General features: G+C 49.0%; 1 protein-coding gene across 1 annotated transcript; it reads left to right on the top strand.

The window, feature by feature from the left end:
* The first annotated feature begins 5,032 nt into the window (after positions 1-5,032).
* Positions 5,033-17,482, top strand: LOC149325401 (uncharacterized). Its single transcript, XM_089562928.1, has 2 exons — positions 5,033-6,845; positions 14,961-17,482. Exons 1-2 carry the CDS (start codon positions 5,232-5,234, stop codon positions 15,276-15,278), a joined length of 1,932 nt encoding a protein of 643 aa, XP_089419054.1. The 5' UTR covers positions 5,033-5,231; the 3' UTR covers positions 15,279-17,482.
* Positions 17,483-18,055: the final 573 nt, after the last annotated feature.

The following is an 18,055-nucleotide window of genomic DNA, read 5'->3' as shown; positions in this document are numbered from 1 at the left end:
CGGCCAACGACCCAACCCTCCTCGCCATCCCACGACCCCTTCACCGGGAGCTTCTCATCAGGCCGCTCCTGAGGAATATGCACTCGTCCCACCATCAGCAGCGCCGCAGAGCCCGTGCGAAGGCACTCCATCGAGCGTACGGCTCTGAGCCGGACGCCGTATGGGTGGACGCTGCCTCCACGGGTAATGAAGCGACAGCAGCTGTGGTGGACTCCTCTTCATCCACCCTCCTCACACTACCTCTCCCTCCAGACACGTCCCCAGAGGCTGCAGAGGAAGCCGCCATTGCACTTGCTATCACTCGCCCGGAAGCCCGCTATATTTTAAGTGACTAAAACTGCGATTCTAAATTTTGCTCGAGGCCGAGTTCATGTCCCTGCTTTTGACATACTGGACTCACCCGATGCACCCCCGCCCCGCCAAGTGGAGCTGATATGGGTGCCTGCGCACTCCGTGAATCCCAGAAACGAGGCCGCCAACCTTTAGCCCGAGGTTCTTTAAACCGGGCTCAGGTGGCCTCGGATCGGGGATTCACGAAGGAGCGCATTGTCACGACCTAACTTGAGACCCGCGATGATAACGGTGGCGGATTCAATAGCGGAAATTTCGAAAGGTCGTTTGACCCCCAAGATGACCCCACCAAAAAGAATGACTAGCTGGGAAATGGTCGATGGAGCTCTTCCCACGCTCGGCTCGGTGCCAACGACCTTCCCTTCTAGAAGCGACCGACGATATCACAAGGGAAGAAAGGAATTCACCTCGTCTGAGAAGACCCGGAACGAATCAGAGGAAGCCAGCGCAGGTGCGGCCGCGGCGCCATCATGCCCCACCTGTGTTCGATGTGTCTTCGTTTGCTGTGTTGTGTAGCGCCGCTCTTTGTGTCACGATGAATTGCCGCCTGGTGAAAGGGCGGAGCCTTGGGCTATTTAACCTGCGACCAAAGTGAGCACGAACACTCTGAACCTTGGGTAATAGGTTCATCCAGTGGCTCTGAACCTTGGGTAATAGGTTCATCCAGTGGCTCTGGGCCTTGGGTAATAGGCTCATCCAGACGCTCGACGCTATGAACTCTTAATTTTGGTTTCTTTGCTCTTTTTCTAAATTATGTAAATAAGTGTCTTAAAAAAAGTGCCATTAAACCTGCTTGTTTTCGTATCCCCAACCTTCGAAGCTTCATACTGTTCCTCATCCCGGACAAGCCCCTTTGGTGATGCAACAACTGGCCACGCTACCCCGAGCCATAACAGCATGCACTCATTCAGTGAGCTGACCCAGGTATACAGAGCCTCACGCCAGCTCTACCCCCGGCCCCACCTCTCCCTAGGTAACAAGCACGCAACACTCTGGCGCAGACTACAGACACACACTCTCCTCTCACCCCTTAACCTAGCACACTATCATCCCTCCTTCCCCACTCCGGCATGCGTCCTATGCCCAGAACCCTTCCCCTCTTCCCTCCATATCCTTTCCCTCTGCCCGGCGGACCCTCCCCCGCGGGACCTAAAGAACCTCAAGACCTGGGAGGACTGGGAGGCCCTGCTGCGCTCGGAGGACCCGGCCGTGCAGACCATCGCCACCGGCCGTGCTCTCAGTGTTATGGACCTTAGGAACATAAACACTTGAGTGCAGTGGGGTCGTGCGGGGACCCTGGGGCGTGCCTCGAATTCCTGTTGAAAGAAAGTTTTTTCTCTCTCTCTTCAGAATGCCTTTTCTGAGCAATAATCAATGTTCACTGAATGCGAACCTACGGATGTCAGGCGGATACCAACTTTTGGGCGTTAGCGAATTCACTCGTTCCATACTCTGATTCTTGGTTTCTTGGGGTTTAACGTCCCAAAGCGACTCAGGATATGAGAGACGCCGTAGTTAAGTGCTCCGGAAATTTCGACCATGGAGTTCTTCAACGTGCACTGGCATCGCACAGTAAACGGGCCTCTAGAATTTCGGCTCCACCGAAATTCGATCGCCGCAGCCAGGATCGAATCCGCGTCTTTTGGGTCAGCAGCCGAGCACCATAATCACTGAGTCACTGCGGCGACTGTTCCTACTATGAATCTGTCCCGCACGCTGTCATCTGCAACACTTTTTAAGCATGAAATGCTTTTAGCTCCCGTTGTCGGCAGTGTGGTGACGTCACGCCGAGACCGAGAGCCATCATCCGGGCACTGAATTCCAGTTATCCGGGCACTGAAATCCACTCATCCGGGCACTGAAATCCAGTTATCCGGGCACTGAATTCCAGTCATCCGGGCTCTGAAACGAGAACATCCGGGCACCGTACGAGACTTAACGAGATAACGAGACTCTCTAAGCCCTCCTACGCGACCGGCATGCAAGCGCCGGTTGGTCTCCAAACGAGACAAAAAATAACTGCTGCCAGTGCCTTCTCAATGTTTATCAAGATATCAGTGGAGCTGTGGGTTTGATAATGCACGGAATTATAATTTCCGATTTCTAATAACGCGTGCAAAAAGCACATAAATGCCACGTTACACTTCGTTGTCATACGTGATCCGGGGGAGAAGCGCTGCGTTGAAAGGGCAAGGCATCGCGCCGAACGGGTGGTGGCGTTCCTCCCTTCCATTACGGTGCGGTTCGGGTGTCCACCGAGATGGCAGAGAATTACTGCGCCATTTCCTTTCCTCAAAAAACCTTGCGTTCAAATGGCAAGGCATCGCGCTGAACGGGTGGTGGCGTTCCTCCCTTCCTGTACGGTGCGGTTCGGGTGTCCACCGAGATGACATTAGGCCCGTAAACATTTCATGCTTACTCTACTCTCGGTTACGGGAGAGGCAGAGAATTTTTTTTTTCTCTGGCAATTTTTATGCGCACGTGTGCAATTTTCAGTTTATTAAACGAAGGGACATGTTTTGTGAGGATAAATAAATGTTATCTCAGTAAAAACTATTATTTTTCTGAACTGAAATGCGCCGCATTGTTTCCGCCGCAGTACTTCAGATCGCGATCGGCCATAACTTACAATCCTGTCAGAGCCACACGGCAGTGACTGTCTCCGATGCCTACACTACCGCTTTTAAAGCGAAAGCTTTACTACTTGCACTTTCAGCCTTTGCCGTGGCGCGGCGGTGCCACCATTGACCTTTAGTTGACCTCTGTGTGACGTCATGTGTGACATCACGCCGAAGAGAAGGGCGACCAACTCGCGCCGTCGCAAGCCGCGGCGGTGCCACCACCGGCGCCTAACTCCTGCGCTCTCCGCTAGGAGCGCAACAGATGCTTTGTGACGTCACGCCGAAGAGAAGGTCGACCGACTCGCGCCGTCGCAAGCCGCGGCGGTGCCACCACCGGCGCCGAACTCCTGCGCTCTCCGCCAGGAGCGCGATTGTGGCATTACGCTGAAGAGTTTAGGCTCGACTAACGTCGCTAGAAAGCAGTAGCTAGCTGTGCCAACCACCAGCGGCTTAACATTGCTTCGCGATCTCGCGCCGTCCGTGTACGACGGCGGTGCACATGAACGGCGGCCTGACTGGACTGGATTGTACTGGACTGGATTGTATTGGATTAAAATAGATTAGATTAGAGTAGATTAGATTAGATTACATTGTATTGGATTGTATAACAGATGTATCGCCACAAGTCTAACCACAAGCACCACCACCATCTCTTATAGTCGCCCACACAAAAAAAAAGACAGTGCAGAAAGAAAAGCAGAAAAGTGCTTTTCTGGCGCGAAGGCAGCAGACGTATATCGGGTCGCCGGCGCTTTTCCCATAAAGTGCTTCTGGTATCGAGAGCGCTCCAGAGGGTCACGGAACAGCAAAACGGCTGCTGAGTACACCAGAAAAAAAAGCCTCAATCCAAAAGGCACAGACCAGGCATCTCCGACACACGAACCATGCCACTCGATAAACCAGTGTCCTCTACTACAAGAGCTTAAAGGGGGCGATAACTACTGTCACTGCCATTGCCCACTTAACTACGGCCAGCAATGTCCGATGGACGCCGGGCTAAGATCCGTACTTCCCACCAAATCCGAAAATCCACGGAAAGAACGAAATACGCCCGGAGACAGGTGGCCGAATCAGGACGTCTGCAGAACTCACAGAGGACTTCCCACAGTAGACATCTTGAAATGCTGTCAAAGAGGCAGAATTGATTTAAAAAATGACTTTGCCTGGCTGCAGTGAGTCGGTAAATACTGTCCGATTGATGTGACGAGATGGTAAGGATCACAGTGAGAGGGGGAACGTGTGGAATCTGATGGTGTCAACAGCAACAGTAGAAGTATGTGTTTAGCATGATGTCTTAAATTTTTTTCACTGTTTATTGAGTAATGATGCTCTTCAACTTAACGGGATCTTGCATTTGAACCTCTTAAATTGAACCTGTCTCAGCTTGAATACAGGGCGCAAATTTTCTTTAAAGAACTTAACTTATTGGCCATCCACCACAAGCATATATTGACACACTTCATACTGGGCATAGGAGGATGAGCCCATGACTTGAAAGGTTAGAATGTGCGGTGTGCCCTTGTTGTGCTATGTTGTAGTGATCTAACGTTGCATTCTTTGTCTCTTTCAAAGCTGTCAGATTATGTAGAGTTGTTAATAATTAAGAGTATCGGTTATAAATATTATTGGGATTGCCTGCCTGCGGGATTGCATCATCATTTTTTGAGAAAGCTGTATGTATGTTAATTGTTTCTTGAGTGTTCAGATAATGCCAAGGAATTAATACTTTCAACCTTATTAATTTTTTAGCAGCTGCCACAAGACGGTCCAAGAAATGTCCGTTTCCGTACGTCCGAAAGAGGTCTGAGCATCCGATCCTTGGTGACTAGCGGAACGTTACTGCGCCTGCACCAATACATAGAAAAACTGATGATGTGAAATAACCAACCTCCACTGCCGGTTACTTCTGGTAACCATTCTTACTCGCCACTGTACAGAATAGTCAGAAATCCCAAGCACCACAAAATTCGAAACCGAAACGAAGTCAGTTTCGTTTCCAGTTCCAGGCAGCATACTAGCGGAGTCAATCCAAACTGCCTTAAAGGTCACGTGGGTTTTGTTTTTTTTCTTCCCCATATGATCTCCAACGGTCACTTGTCGCCCGTATGTCAGTACGGTAACCCGGAAACCTTTACATTTGTGCAGCCTCACTTGTGCCAGCGGCGTGCTCCTGTGCGCAGTTCTCGCAAGCCGTCATGAGCCACACGATTTCGCTGGCGTGAAAACTCGGCGGGCCACCAAGAGCTCAGCGCCAGGAAGATGGAGGACTGCGAGCCCAGCTGCGACTTCCTTCAGCTGCCGGACGAGATATGGACACGGATCCTCAAGTACGTGGACCCGGAAGACCTCCTGGCCCTGACAGATGCCTCAATGCGCTTCGCGAGCATCACCAGTGACCGGTCGGTCGTTGGCACTGTGCGCTTTTCTGCCGAGACCCTTTCGGAGGAGACGCTGGGCCGATTCCTGCTGCTACCGCGCGCTGCGGCCATTTCTGAACTGGACCTCACCAACTGCGTTCTGCCGCTCTCGACCACGGTCGAGCAGGGCCTGGGGCGGTGCGCCAACCTCACCGCGCTTCGCTGCGTCAACTGCCGCCTCAGCAGCCGCGCGTTGTTCTCCCTGGTCCTGACCCGCCTCCCGAAGCTGCAGCTCCTACACTGGTCCCTGCTGGGATGCCGCGAGGGCCGCGACGAGATGGGACCCGCGCTGATGGTGCTCGACGGCAACAACAACCGGCGCACGTCGGGCCTCCGTTCCATGTACGTCGAACTGGTCGAGAGCAGCGTGCATGTGCACACCCTGTGCCGACTTCTGCCGCGCTGTCCGCGCCTGCGGGATCTGCACGTGCACGTGCTGGGCGCGAGCAGCTGCGAGGGCTGCTCGCCCGGCGCCCCCACGGCGTACGGGGACCGGCCGCTGGCCGAACTCGAGCGCTTCACGTACACCACGGACGCGGCCCGGGGCCGCTGCCCGTACGCCTCGCGCTCGGCCTTCATCGAGTCGCGCGAGCTGTGGCACCTGCTGCTCGGCGGCGACGAGCTGCTCGTGCAGGCGTTTCGGGGCTACGCGACGCTGTGCAACAACGTCGCGCTGCGCCTGCGCCCGCGCAAGTCGCGAAGTTGCGTGCACCTCTCCGAGTTGCTGCCGGCGGCCGGCGAACAGTCGCCCGCCGACGACATGGCCCAGATGTGCGTCACCGTCGACGAGCCGGATCAGCTGTCGGCGGCCGCGGCCCGGTCCGAGCGCTGGTCGTCTCTGAACGCACTGACGCTGCTGTCGCCGCTGCCGCTCAACCGGCCGACGTTCCCGCCGGGCGTCGGCGCCAGGTTCGAGGCGCCGCTGAAGGCGCTGTTCGCCGCCTGCTCGGCGCTGACCGAGCTCAACCTGAGCCGCTTCCACTTCACGCCGGACCTGTCCTGCTGCGCGCTGGTGGCCAGGATGGGCAACCTGCGGGCGCTGTCGCTGCCGGCGTGCGCCCTCGCCGAGCCCAACTCGCTCGAGGACCTGGCCCGGGGTCCGGTGTCGCTGCACGAGCTGGACATCCGGGGCAGTGCGACGACCGCGCACAGCGTCTGCGCCGTCTGCAGCGACCCGCGCACGTGCGGCGCCGGCTCCCTGGTGCCCCTCTCGCGTCTGGGGCCCCTGCGGCGGCTGACGCTATGCGGCCTGAGCAACGTGCACAGCGTGATGTTCCTGCAGGGCTGCCGGGTGCGCGAGCTGCGGCTGGCCCATCTGGGACGCAGGGGCCTGTGCTGCTACGCCCAGGGCCTGGGCGTGGTGCTGGCCGCCCAGGCGGGGGGCCTCCGCGTCCTCAAGCTGGAGCACGCCGCGCTCACCCTCAGCTCACACATGCTGCACGACCAGCTCACCAAGGTAACCGGTCTTAGAAGGGTTGCTTGGTCGGCCAGGTGGTGATCCATACTTCAAGAAGTGCTTCGGCGCGGCAGACAAGGACAAGACTTAGAAAACGCACCACATGGTGCTCTGTGGTGTGTTTTTTACGTCTTGTCCTTGTCTGCCGCACCGAAGCATTTCTTACAGTAAGGTCAGTCTGTTCCATCCTGTAGTACACGCACTGGTTGCACCAGAGTCGTAGTGGCGGCCGTGGTGTTTGAGACCAGAAGCACGGCAAAAAATGACCTGCATGTGTTCCTTGTCCACTTTTTGCTTCCAGCGCAAGCCTCCACTGAGGAAGTTACATTCCATTCTCAATGATAGCACCTGTGACAGAGTGCTGCAACCCATATATAGTCGGAAACAACTCAAGAACACATCAGCAAGTGTCCCTCAAAGCTGGCCTTCCAACCACTTTCCATGCCATGACTTCTAGGTCGAAAGACAGTTGAAGGTGCACTAAAGAGCATTCAGCAAAACTTTGTTCTCGCATTTATTTTGATTTTGTGCAGGGGTTCCCATGAATAACTAGTTCCAGTCGCAGAGTACAAAGCCGCAAGTTAAGCCCATGGAAATAAAAATACAGGAGGACCCTTTGCTTTCATGAGACTGCTGCCATGGGGTCATGCACCCCATCGCCCACTCCAGCAGAAGTGCACGCTTCGCATCTTTCCTTGTGGTGCGTTGGTGATCACGGTTCCCCTTTCTCAAAAGTCCCATGTCTGCCCAGCTGGCCAGTTTTGCAATCCAGTAACATCCATGGGTCTGCACTTTTTCATGTGATCTGTGGGACGCAGTCACGTTTTGTTGTAAGTATTGTTCAGTTCGTGAGCAAACCACACGTTTTTGAAGACCACTCCATGTATTACTGCGTGTTACTCCACCGATGGCAGAACAGCAAGCCACCAGGCGATTGGCTGAAAGGCACTCCTCGCGTTCGTTGATCCTCCTACTCTCTGCGCCTAGTTCAGAAACAACAAATGCGAGGAGTGCCTTTCTACCAGTCGCCTGGTGGCTTGCCGTTCTGCCATCGGCGGTAAGTGTGTGGTTTGCTTGTGAACCGAACAGCATTTGCAACAAAATGGGATGGCATACTAGAGATCACACAGAAATGTGTAGATCCATGGGTGCTGCGACTGCAAAACTGGGCAGTGGGGGAGACATGGGACCTTTGAGAAAGTGGAACCGTGATCACCAACACACCACAAGGAAAGAAGCGAAGCGCACTTATGCTGGAGCAGGCGGTAGGGCACATCACCCTGCAGTAGCAGTCTCATAAAAGCAAAGAGTCCATGTGTATTTTTATACCCGTGGGCTTAATTTGCAGCTGTTTTCTGCGACTGCAACTATTTATTCATGGAAACCAAAAAAAAGAAATCAAATGAAAACAAAAACGATGTTTTCCAGAACACTCTTAGTGCACCTTTAACTGTAATCCCAGTAAAAAAAAAACCATTGGAACCAATTGGATTTCCAATGGGTTCCAATTAGTTCCAATTGGACGAGTTCAGTTTCCAGTTGGTTCCAATTGGAATGGTGTTCCAATTAGATGGTTTAAATGGACTATCCAATTGGAATTGTGTTTCAGTTGGATGGTCCAAATGGACTATCCAATTGGACCATTTGGGTTTCCAATTGGTCTTACCCATTGCATCCAATTGGTCCACCCAACTGCACCCAATTTATCCAATGAATGCTTGCATGTTTGACAAAAAAGGTAGAACTAATATGGTACTTACAATAAAAGCTATCAGCAGCTTAGCCTAATAAATTGTACTCATCATCTGCACCACCACTGCAGCTGAAATTAAATTAAATAACTGCGCTCAGTGGGCAAGCGTCACTGGCCCCAGCATGAGAGCCTAATAAATTGGGTTGGAGCAGAAGTGTGTTCTCTGGATGTACATATTGAGCTAATGTATGCTACTAGTGCCTGAATGTGCAGTGTTGCTTGTGTGTGATGTATGTGTGTCTGTTGGCTTTGATTTCCATAAAAGCATGTTAATTTCAATTCCGTAGAAAAATGTTGATTGGCACTAGGCAGAATGTCTCCCTGCAGTCCTCATAAATCAGTTTTCCTTTTGCACATTACAATGTTTTAAGTTGTAGAAATATTTATCCAAGATCCTAGAGCTTATTATTTAAACATTTAGCTACATTTCTCAATGAACGTAACATATTTTGTGAATATTTTCTGGGTGAAATCACTGCCTGGCCTAATGGGTCCAATTGGCTAGTCCAGTTGGATCCAATTGGTCGGGGGCTAAAAACACAACTGGAACCAATTGGGAGATCCAATTGGAAGCAATGGGAATGTCCATTTAGTTCCAACTGGAATGTCCAATTGGTTCCAATGGTTTCTTTTTTTACTGGGATGCCATGGTGGTTTTACCATTCACTGGAGGACCTCCTTTGAGGAAAATTCGCTGCTGCATTCTTTTTGTCCAACTGTTAGTGAATACTTTGACAACCATCGTTCACTGTGACATTCATGTGCCGTAATAGATGTTCACAGAAACGCTTTACAGCCCTCCTCTTTCAAATGAAAGCTGATGCTACCAGCCACAAGGGTTTATCCATGCTCAAAAGGATAAATTTTGTCTTTCATGCCCGTTAGTTCCACTAGTGTGTATGGCCGTCCCTTCATTTTCTAATCAAATGTGGGGATTATTTTGTGGGCTCAAAGTATTTGTGCAGACTTCTGAAGTGCAGCCAGATCTCTGATATTGGTGCACTGATGTCGAGAAGCGTCAATTTTTTTTTTTTTCCCCGGGTGCTGCCTAAAACAGTTCGTGTAGCTCATTCACACATCAAGAGTGACGCTCACAGCTGACAGCCCTTCCAAGGTATTGGGCGGTATCTTCAGGCTGGTCAGGCTTCATTGGCTTTGGACACTAGGTCCATGGCTAGAGGACTATGTATGCTGCAGAGATTTGAATGTTGGGTTGCCGGACTCGGAAAAATTCCACTGTCAACTACTGGCCGGTTTGAGTACAAACATCGCTCGTTGAGTAGCGTACTATGGTCCGCATCATTTAAAAAACAATTTAGCATCAGCTCTTGTCTTGGAGTTTCTGGAGGGAAAAACTGCTGAGCTAGAACCCTACATGCTGTGCAGTGGCATACCACAACTGTCTCGCTAGACACGATGCATGGTGTAGTCTAAATACAAAAGTTGGCCTTTCCTGCAGGGAATGAACAGAGAGCTCTCGAAGTTGTTGGAACCAAGATGCATGGAATGAGGTCTCATTAAGAACAAACTAATCATGAAAAGTAGATGACACCAAAAACAAGGTGGAAATACAAGCTTTGAGTTACTCTTTATCACTGTGTGCGGTGCCTTGCTGTAAAATTTTCACAGGTGTTTTTTTTTTTTCTTTTTGTGAGAGAAGCAATGACTCATCGTCATCATGTTATTTTTTTCCTAAATGTTCAGTTAGAGGCATTAAAGGGCCACAGAAAAGGGTGTTCGAGCTTGGCTTCAAAATGGTTGCCACCGAGTGTTCATGCCGCCTACCAGACCTCAAAAGCAAGCGGGAAATTGACAATGCATTTTTTAAAATTTCCACAGAATGCATTAAAATAATTCTTGCTGGAGGATATTTGTGGAGCAGCGTCCTTTAACATCCCGGACATACAACAACTTTATTGAGAGCCCCTTTCTGAGGCCCTTTGAGAAGAACGGGGGGGGGAAGGGGGGGGTTTGCGGTCGTACATAGGTATACGAAGAGGTAGATAATCAGCAGAACAGAAAGATTAACAAGATTATGGTATCAATTTCAAAGAGTGGGCGGAACGCGTCTTTAAAGTAACCTCACAACTCGCCCATCCACTGAAGCAGGACTTCTACTGCGTTGCTGTTCGGCATGTTGTGCACACTGTCAGATCCAGTGCATGGCTGAGCTCTGCGAAAACTGCACTCTCAGCCAAGAGCACTTTTTCATTGATTCCGGTAATCCATGCAACTGCCCATGTTAAACTACCTCTGAAAGAACATAGAACATAATTATTCTGCTTTGAGAGTGGTTTTTGCACTCAAACAAGGCAGTAGTTTACGCAGAGGAAGTTTGTAAGTCTGGCAGCTGAATACAGAGATCTGTTGTAGATGTCTTATCTCCAGAATAACTGACCACAACTCGTGAAGCTTTGCCAAAGTTGCCAATGTTGGGCTAGTGGTGGAAAGACAGCCTCTGTCTATTGGAAAATATTCGACAAGCAAAAGCTGCATGAACGCTAACTGTCAAAAGTGATGCTCCTCATTCCTCCTTTGCTCCCGACGTGTTAAAGGACTATGAAACTGCTTTGCGGATTGCCACTAAATGTGTTTAGTGCATAGACCGAAGAGCATTCATGCAAAGTATGAGACCCTGGAACAAAACTGTTGATTTATTATTAAGAACCCTGATATTTAAATTCCTAGGCCGACTGATAACCACACGGTGACAGGCGGTGTTATTTTGTAAAACTGTATATATGACGCCTCCCATTCATCAGAGCTCTCTAATTCTTATCAGTTGTAAAACTTCCCATAAGATCTGTGTATTAAAAATGGTGGTCTGATTGGACCAAAATTTGGGGTCTTGTGGATTGTCATGATGCGTCTGATTAATAATGTTCACTGTGTCCAAGTTGATCAGTGCACAACCACCTGTCAATAAAATTAGTGAAACTGGTGCAGTAACAAAAATCCTCAGATGTAGCAGTCTGATAGATAAATTAAGAAGTAAAACAACAGGAAAAAAAATGCTCTTCAGAAGATAATGGCGACAGCTTTTATTTACCGCTTCCAGATGGCACAGCCATCCGTAAGCCCTCGCAAAGTGGCCACTGTGAATATTCACTTTTTGAAACGGGAGTCTCCCAACAGGTATGATCTAAATGCTCTGCCATCCACTGCAAGCACATTGTCATAGCTGCACTCTTGCCATCAGCCCTCTAGAAAATTGGCAGTGGTTTAACTTTTCTGAACCTAGTTAAACGGAGCGAAAGCACCATTACACTTGGTTGTGCTTGGTTAGATGCTTGAAATGCCTCGCAGGCCTTTCAGGCACACTGTCAGCCATGCTCCCATCTATGGCAAAACTGCATAATCACATGCATAATCACATGGCCACACCTGGCAAGGTGGCAGTCGGAGCAGCGGTTACAGCTGCGGCGAATGACGTGGCCTGACATCACAGCCACACCTCTGGCATTCCTCCTGCTGAAGGTCAAACTGCAACACCCGATGACCTTGGGGAAACATTGAGTAGTGGAGCTATCGCTCCAAAAGTTGTTGTTGCTTTCGCTAGTATTCAGTAACAAGGTACCCATGTGGGCTAGTGTTGAGCAGTGTATGGAATTCTACACGGGGTATGCTTGTACGATTCAAAGCGCATCGTGGCAGTCACTTGAGAAAGTCTCTTCTCGAGCTCCGCATCCATGATACGCTCACAATGACAGCGTGCGAAACTGCGCAGATAGGTGGGGTAGGCAGGTGTGGCCACTTGGAAGTAAACAAACCGGATTTCAACCCACAACATGTCGACTGACAGGCTGCGGTCCCAAATGTGTTTATTTTTTCAGGCTGTGCCACACTCTATTAGTTGAGGAGGGGCTTCATTTCCTGTTTTCGATATGTCCTGTGTTAATGAAGCTAGCTCAAATTTCTTGCAGTGAAACGACAAGTGATGGAATAGCAATCACCTGTCTGCTTCGGTTTAGAAGCAGAACATTTATTCATGCAGAAATTGTTACAGAAATTGCTGCGTAGTCATCTGGATCCTTAGCCGCTATGGCTAGTGATGGATCCATTACAAACATTGTCAGAGTTAAACAACCACTATATGGAGCATTGCTATGAACAACAGCATGTGTTTAGCTTGATGCATCAAATTCCTTGTTGAGATAGTGCCGTTTTAGTTTAGACGCAAAGTTCAACATGTATTTCATGTAACACAGAGCGGTATTCCATATTTTAGCCCCCCGATAAAAGATATTGAGTGCCGCCCGTATATGTTGTGAGCTATGGGTAAATTAAAATTATTATGTTGTGCCTGCCTAGTGTCACGTTTGGGAGTGATGAATATGGAAGAAGGGTGTGGAGAGTTCGTGATAATTATCTGGTGGACTAAAATGGCTGTTTTGTACCCATGTACATTGGTGAGTTTACCTCGATAAATGTCATTTCCTAGTCCTTTTGATGGTGTTTTCCAAATTGGCATGCTTAACCATGTCACTGCATCATGACGGCGATGTGCCTATTGAACACCTGTCATGTTTCTTATACCCCTGTCACACGGGCACTTTCGATCCTCATTGAGTCAATGCTCATCGAACTCAATGCAGATCAACGGTTGCCACACGGCCACTTTCAAGCGCAATCGAGCTCGATCCTGCTCGACTCGATGCCAGCCCCTCAAGAGTGCTTGAGGTTCCAAGCACAATCGAAAGCACTCTCGCTCTCACGAAGCTACAAAAATAAACGCTAATTAACAAAACAAAACTACAACTGTTGTTGTTGTAATTGATTAAAATGCAAGACAGAACAGTTTCAGGCACTATGCCTGCTTATACGCAAACATATTTATAAATATGCTTATATGCAAACATATTTATAAATCTGCTTATATGCAAACATATTTATAAATAATCTCGACACCACGCTCCAAGCTTCGCCGTCAGTGTAAACAACAAAGATGGCGTCCTCCTGCTCGTCGACGCGCAAACTGTAGAGCGAGCGCGATACAGCCGCTCATATTGACTGCTGGCTAGACCACCTAGATGATTTGCGGCACCAGAAGAGAAACACCGTAGTCTACGCAAAAATCGCGAAGACGCTTCGAACCCTCGCGTTCCATCGCACAACAGCAGATACAGAGGTGTGTCGCACGTCTGGCTACGGATTTGGCTGTCGCTGCTCCCGACTGCACAGTGTTGCCGGACATCACCTTGTTATGGCTGTTGGAGGAACATTTGGCGCCACCTAACACACATGAGGGAAACTTCCCAAGGAGCATTGAAAATGCCCATGTAGCACCGGATGTTTCAAGCGTGCTCGAAAATCTCGATGCAGATCGAGTTCAATGAGCATCGAAAGTGCCCGTGTGACAGGGGTATTAGACCGGCATGTTCCTCTGGACTGCTGTATTGATGGACTGACATCATTACGGCTTCATGCTTGATCAGATTGGCCTTGCTGTGACAGCTGCTATCCATGATGGCCAGCTTAGTTTGCAAAGTGACTGCCCCAAAAGAGGCACTGGTCCTGGAATTCAGTCCAGGGCAGGTTTTTCTTTGAATAAGAGAATATGTCAAAGCTGCATAGAATTCATTTTGCAGCTACATAGCTTCATTCCTTTTAATTGGATAGCATTTAGGTTGGTGTCTTGCAAAAGCCACCGGGGTTTCTCCGTAACAAAATTCCCTGATTGATCGAGAGGATCGTGACATCATCAGCACCGCCAAATTTGAAACTCTGAGGACTAAAATGTTCCATTACCTTCCATTGGATTATCATATGGGATTACACTAACCTGACCCACTCTTCCACCTTAATCAATCCACTAATCCACCTTGTCCATTTTCTAGGGATGGGCCAACTTCCAAAAGCTATTGCATTTGTTTCTTTAAGAATGTGGCCAAGAAAGGCCCAAATTTTGTTTTTAAGGCGAAAGCCTTTAATGCCTCATTGTTGCCGACAGAAGGTTGTCAGCAGAGGTGTCGCGCTTTTCTAGTCGGACCAGAACAAAATTTTTTTGCACGACGGGATTCGAACCACCATCCTTCCGTTCCACAGCCGAGTGTGCTAATGCCTACGGTACTTCCTGCCAACGCATGTGCAGTTCTCCTTGTCTAGGACGCTGGAGAGTGTTTGCAGAAAGGCATCAAATCAGACGGATGCCTCCCAAGCGCCCTCCAGTGTCTCCAGCAATTATTATTCACAAAGAATTGCGTACTTAATTTACATCTTAACCACACATCAGGGACACAAGCAGCAACACCGCTCTAAAGGCTCACCGCACTTTAGGTCAGCAAAGTGCCCCCTGAAATTTTTCATTTTGTCTCATTTCTTGCGCGTCCTGTGCAGTCGTACAAGCCACGTACTCATTGCAGGCCCCCTCCCTGGAGCTGCTGTGCCTGACATCGAGTGCTCCGCTGCGGCCTGCGGAGCAACAGCAGCTGCTCGAGACGGTGCTTCCGCGTCTTCCGCGGCTGCAGGCACTGCACGTGCACGCTCCGGGTGTGCGCCCTCTTCCGCGGCGGCTCCCGGGGCAGCCGCGCGTGCACCTGGACGGCACCAACGGCGACAACGCCAACCCGAGCATCGTCTTCACCAACGAGCTGAGCGTCCTCTGCCGCGCGTCCAACTTCATCGGCCTCGCCAAGCCTCACAACCGGGACCCCCAGCCTGTAGAAGCTGTGGTAGGCTGAGAATCTTGAGCCTCGTCATTCCAGCCAGCATGAGGAAAAGGGGTTGTGAGGCCAGTAGTGCTTCCTGCCGGTCTCGTGACCGGAAAGGAGGGAAGCAGTACCGAGCGTGAGTTGTTATCCTTGATGCCACTTAAGGGGGGACGAGGGTCTTAAGACTACCTTTTTTGATTTATGGCTAGGATCTCATGAAATTTTGCACACAGATGCGTTTTTTTCCTGTGATTCCAAGAGAAGGCAAACGTAGCAAGGGGCGGCAGAAAATTAGGTGGGTGGATGAGATTAAGAAGTTTGCGGGGATACGGTGGCCGCAGGTGGCGAAAGACAGGGTGAATTGGAGAGACATGGGCGAGGCCTTTGCCCTGCAGTGGGCGTAGTCAGGCTGATGATGATGATGATGAATTGAGCTGGTGGTCTTATATTTTACAAAGTCTAGAATGTAATTATGTGATTTCTTATGCAGCTTTAATGAACTCTCTCAATGCAATTTGTTGCTTTTATTTACATGAACTGATAGCCAGAGAGTTCCCATACCGAGTGACATTCTTCATTTTTCTCTAAAGGCATGTCATCCTGCTGTGATGAGAGTAAAAGGTCGCAGTATTTGACACTGCAACTCGTTAAGCTAATTGTGAATTGCCATTTATACATGGCCTAAACAGAAAAAGAAGAATGTCACCGGGTATGAGAATTCTCTGGCTATCAATTCATGTAATTAAAAGCAACAAAATGCCATGAGATAGTTCATTAAAGCTGCGTAAGAAATTACCTAGTTACACTCTATAATATAAGATAACTTTTGATCTAAAACCACCGGCTCAATTATGGCTACATTTCTCAAAATCAGAAGAGAAAAACGCATCTGTGTGCAAAATTTCATGACATTCTAACCATAAGTGAAAAGGTCAGTTTTAAGACCATTGTCCCCTCTTAACCGTACAGGTCGACGAGAGACTGTCTGTTGGCCGTCTTGTAACATTGTTGTTTTGCGAGGAAAGCAAAATGATGTGAAGTGTTTATCGGGCTTTCCGTTTGTGGCCGTGTGGAGTTTCTGACTATGGCCTCCGTGGGTTGTGTAACTGCCTGTCAGTGGCATTGGTCACCACTTTGCTGCACACACAACAAAGTCAGGATTTATATATATATATATATGTGTAAATGTTGTTCCTGCTCTATGGCAGCAAAGTTTTGAGAGCAAAAGCAAAATTGATACAGAGCAGTGTGTGGAGGCAGTAGTAGACATAGAGTGGTAGCCTTTCTCACTTTTGCGTGCATTTCTTTCTCAACTACTTCCGAGAAGAAAATTTCTAATCCCGCAGCCACATTTCTACAGTGTGATGCTGGAGTCGGAAATGCAAAGTGTACGTGCTAGACCACGGGTTTCTTTTTTTTTCTCTTGTCATATATCACTGTCCGTTTGTAAGAAAAAAGTGATGACGAGCTCTAATCTGGTCGTTCTTTATTTAGAGCTGTTTTTCAAAGACCACAGCGCGTCAAAGACTAGTACGTCTGAAGTTCTCTGTCCGTTGCAGCCTGTTTTGGATGGCTGGTGTACTTTCTTCGCTTTTCATTTCTTGGAGCACTTTTTTGTCGCAGGTTGCGAAAATTGAGCTCCTCCGCTAATGCAGTACTGATTCTGCATTGTGGTGTTGCTTTGCCTTCTTGTTTTGCGGCTGTTTTTTTAAAGGACCACACCCAGTCCTTTTCTGGTGACCACATTTTGGAGGGTTACAAAGAGAGGCAGCAGAATTAGGCTGATGCCATCCTAGCTGTTGTGCCGTGGCATAAATGCGAAATTATTGATGTACTTAGGGGGAGACGCGGGTCTTGAAGTGATAAAGAAGTGCGAAAATTGCGGTTTTAGAAAAATTTCATATTCGGCATGAGTACACTCTAAAAGTTCCTGCCTGAAAAGTTCCTCAGGGTCTAAATTCGACCTCTAGCTAAAATATCTATATAGGTATTTTGCGCCTGCAAAGCCTGGAAATGGCAATTTCGGAGCGACAGTTATTTTCCTATATTATGGGAACTAATTGAGATAAACGGAAACTAATTATATTTTTACAAAGAGGAAGAAGAAACGCATGTACTCATGAAATTTCATCGCGATATCTTTAATAATAAAGCGTTCATTTCAACACCAGCGTCTCCCCTGAAAGAACCGAAGGCAGTGTGGTATGAAGAATAAAGTTCTTCATTGCTGTTGGGATGATGCTATTCTTGAGACAGACAAGGAACTGAGCGGTGTTAAGACACGGCCAATTTGGCCCTGTGGGGTGCTCTGTTAGCTGGTTTCTGTCTTTCTGACATGCTGTATGTCCTAAGGCAGTACCGGAAGAATGCTTTCGGGCGAGAATTTTCTTTCACAATCTAAACGGCTCACATTGAGCGTGTTTAGTAGTTCTGCCGCCTGTTTGTTTTTGACCTGTGGCAAGTCTGTGTGTCCATCTGAAGGGGCATTGCATACTGTGTCGACAGCTGTTTCCAGCTCCACAAGGTTAGTTATGCCACATGTGGTCAACAGTCTATTACGATGCATGCTGGGGTAGTAGCATCCACAAAATACCGTGGACATGCACTGCTGTAACATTGCCACTTTGGCAATGCTACGACACCCCCTCACATCTTTTTGGCAGCCGTCAGAGGCTGTAGCCATCACTAATGATATCGTGGCCTTTTGACTTAAGGGGGGAAAGCTGGTCTTAGGAAAAAAATGTTTGTTAGTGAAGTCACAATAATGGAAACTTCAAGAAACATGTATTTTTGCGTGATGATTTCAA

This window comes from Amblyomma mixtum, chromosome 10 (genome assembly GCF_055824585.1).
Source record: "Amblyomma mixtum isolate Tamu chromosome 10, ASM5582458v1, whole genome shotgun sequence".
In the NCBI taxonomy this organism is placed as follows: Eukaryota; Metazoa; Arthropoda; class Arachnida; order Ixodida; family Ixodidae; genus Amblyomma; species Amblyomma mixtum.
The sequence above is the reverse complement of the archived record's forward strand: the minus strand, read 5'-3'. Positions and strand labels throughout refer to the sequence as shown.